This window comes from Habropoda laboriosa, unplaced genomic scaffold (genome assembly GCF_001263275.1).
Source record: "Habropoda laboriosa isolate 0110345459 unplaced genomic scaffold, ASM126327v1 scaffold1012, whole genome shotgun sequence".
Taxonomy (NCBI): domain Eukaryota; kingdom Metazoa; phylum Arthropoda; class Insecta; order Hymenoptera; family Apidae; genus Habropoda; species Habropoda laboriosa.
Genome location: NW_017101141.1, coordinates 15,198 through 18,388, shown reverse-complemented (window position 1 = coordinate 18,388; position 3,191 = coordinate 15,198). Strand labels below are relative to the sequence as shown.

Below are 3,191 nucleotides of genomic sequence, written 5' to 3'. Positions count from 1 at the left end.
TTTTACCTGCTGAAATAAATTCGTGGTAAATTTCCGCGCCTATTATTAAATCAATTGGACCTGGTTTATGAAATCGTGGATCCGCGAGTTTGATAGTTTTCGGAATTTCGAGGTTTTTTCTGTTGATGTATCGAGCTGGTAAGATGTGGTTTAGAGAGTCTAACACTAGGCAATCTATGTTTATCGTGAAATCTGTACGTCGCGATTGTACCGTGATGGTTACAGATTCTGGTATCAGCTTCCTCATACTGTGTATACCCTGTACCGGCACGTTTACTTCTTTTCGATCGAGCTGCAACTTTTGAGCTAAAGGTTTACTCAGAAAGTGAGACTGCGAACCCGGATCGATCAAAGCTCTGCACGAATGTGTACGACCGAATTTGTCGGTGACGTCTACTATCGCGGTTGATAGTAGACCGTTTGCTGCTGTTTGCGCGGATAAGCTAGCTACGTTTGCCTGTGCGGTACTTGCACTGGGCCGCGAATCTTCTTGCAGCAACGTGTGATGTTTCGCGTTGCACTTCCTACACGTGCTCGAACGGCAGTCTTTGGCGATGTGATTTGGCCGTAGACAATTTGAGCATAATGTCGCGCCTTTTATTATGTCGCGTCGTTGCTCCGTTGTCGCGTTTTCGAGTTTTTTGCAAGAAGACGTGTAGTGTTCCTCCTTGCATATGTTGCATTGCGGAATCGAGCTTGCGGACGAGAGTCGCGATCGTTCGTGCGCGTCAGAGTCATTCCAACTCGTGCATTCGAAATCCCGTACGGTTTGATTGGTGGCGATGATTTCGAGTAGATACGCGAGTTTTGTCCCGACGGTAAGACTAGGCATCGTTGATCTTGTATAAAGTTGAACAGATCTGATAGCGTTAAGTTGCATTGTGCTTGAGTTTTTTCGCGCCATTTTAATTCGGTCACAGCGTCCATTTTAGTGGATAACAGATACAGTAAAATCGTGTCCGTGGTCAATTCACCACGAGCTTTGAGCGCTATCGTGTGCGATTCCGCGGTGATCAGATATTTTGTAAATTCATCGTAGGATGGCTTAAGACCCTTTGGCATTCCGAATAACGTATCTAAGTGTCGATTGATGATTATGTGTGGTTTGTCGTATCGTGACTCGAGGATGGACCACGCGATCGCGTAATTCGACGCCGCGGTTCCCAACGTTTCGATAGTTTTCACTGCCTCTCCGGTGAGGCACGATCGAAGATACGTTGGTTGCTTACTGTCGGTTAATTGCTTATTGTCGTGAACGGTAGCTTTAAATTGGTCGGCGAATCCAGGCCAATCTTCATATGTGCCGCTAAAGGTCGGAAGCTGTATTCTGGGCAGCTGAATTTCGTTCTCGTTGCGAGGGATCGATTGCGTTTTTGAATCGTTTTCGGTGTTTGACAACATAGCGCGTGGGGATGAAGCTTCCCCTTCGAGAATTAAGGTTCGCGATCTGGCAATTACTGACGAATAATTGTTCTCGATGTCACATCTGTCGTTTAAGTGATCCATGACGTTTTCCATTGCGTCTAATTCCGATTGAATTTCGATGTACGCGTCGAAAGAGGTTACGAGCCGTTCGGTTTTGAATTTCAATTCTTCTAAACTACTAGTGTCTGTATACGCGTCGAGAGCATTACGAAATCGTGTAATTTGAGCCTTGAAGGTAGAGCGTCTAGCCTTCAATCCCCTTAATAGTTCTGCGCGTTCAGTAGCCATTTTGAATTGATCGTCGCGTGGCAAGGAATCGAGAGAAATCGAGAAGGAAACGGTGATTCGCGAGACAAACAATGAGCGGACTTACTTGGATACTATTTGTCTGTTGGCTGCGTCGTCGAGAGTATGTTCCCTGGATGGTCGATGCCTTGGTGATCACCGTCCAGGTAGTTGCGGTCGCCGTGAAGTTCGCGGTTGAGGATAGTCCGGTCCTCCGTGTACGTAGATCTCGTTGGCTGGATCTACGTAGTCGTGTTGATTCCTCTGGCTCGTGGCTGGCGTGTGGATACCATATGATAGGCCGGTTTGCTCCTCGGGCGGAATCCGACGTCAATCAGCTGGATATCCGGCTCGAAGGACCAATTAATGTTGCGTGATGCGCCCTTTTTCCGACTCGGGTGTCGGAGTAACGCCGTGATGGTGGAATTTCCTGACTCGTACGACTTTCGTTGACCCACGAGGGAAACGTCCACTTCGCCGGGCAACTTAATCGGCCGGCGTCTTAATCAGTTCGCATACTACGAGCTTCAGAAAGAAGCTGATCGAGTCTGTACGAGAACGATCGAGTGTTTTTCCCGGTGTACGAGTTTTGATTTTGGTCAATTTACTACGAGTGTTGAAATTGTTCTTTTTACGGCGAGCGTTAAAAATGTTCTGTCTTTTCGGAGGACGATTCCTCCTGAGGGAAGCGCGATTTCCCTCTCTACGCTTCGAGGCTCCGACGGGGGTGAAGCACAAAATTTGACCTAATTGGACGACTTTGTCTCCACCCCATCAGAGATAGAAACGAAGGAAGGGGCACGCGTACCACCCTGCATTTCCGTGACTAACGCGAAGTGCTCGGTTTTCTCGATACTTTATGGCAGGGCCTGGCTGGTGTCTCGAGAGCTTAGCCCTAACGGCGCCATGCCACAAGTGCCGATACTTGAACGTTCGACGCTTCAAAGACTTCTATTATTTTCGCGCCGTATTACGACCGTCGAAGTCCTTGTCAAGGTTTACGTACCTTGCGTAAGAACTCCGACGGCGCATCCTTGGTGACATAGATGGGACCTACATCCACGATTGGAAGTAGGCCATCGAAAAGCTTTATTTTACGCATTCTTGGATTCCGGTGTTCCCTTTGGAACGTCGATGGACTAACATCTGCAACGCAGATGTATATTCATCGAGCATGTACGAGCAGGAATTTAAGTGGTGAGAATTATTATTATCTAGGAAAACTACAAGTGCGATGCATGATGGTATTCGTCCTTTGTTACGACGTAACAGAAATATTACAATTTTTTAATCCAGAATATAAAGGTGTGCTTGGTTCTTCAATACCTAACACGGTTGGTTTGTTACTCTGAAACGAAGCGAATGGACACCTATAACGTCGGCTAGGCGATAGTATTTCTTCGCGCCTTTCACATAACTTACTGCAGCGATAATCGTACTCTAATCGAGATTGATTCCGCAATGCATTCTGGACGTGGCGT

At 47.1% G+C, this 3,191-nt stretch overlaps 1 protein-coding gene across 1 annotated transcript; it reads right to left on the bottom strand.

Moving 5' to 3' along the window:
* Window positions 1–211: 211 nt before the first annotated feature.
* Window positions 212–1,713, bottom strand: LOC108578038 (the record flags this gene model as incomplete). The annotated part of the gene is made up of 2 exons (XM_017941285.1): window positions 767–1,713; window positions 212–524 (listed from the first exon to the last, which is right to left on the bottom strand). Coding segments are annotated over exons 1-2 (1,260 nt in total), but the record flags the coding sequence as incomplete, so codon positions are not given.
* Window positions 1,714–3,191: the final 1,478 nt, after the last annotated feature.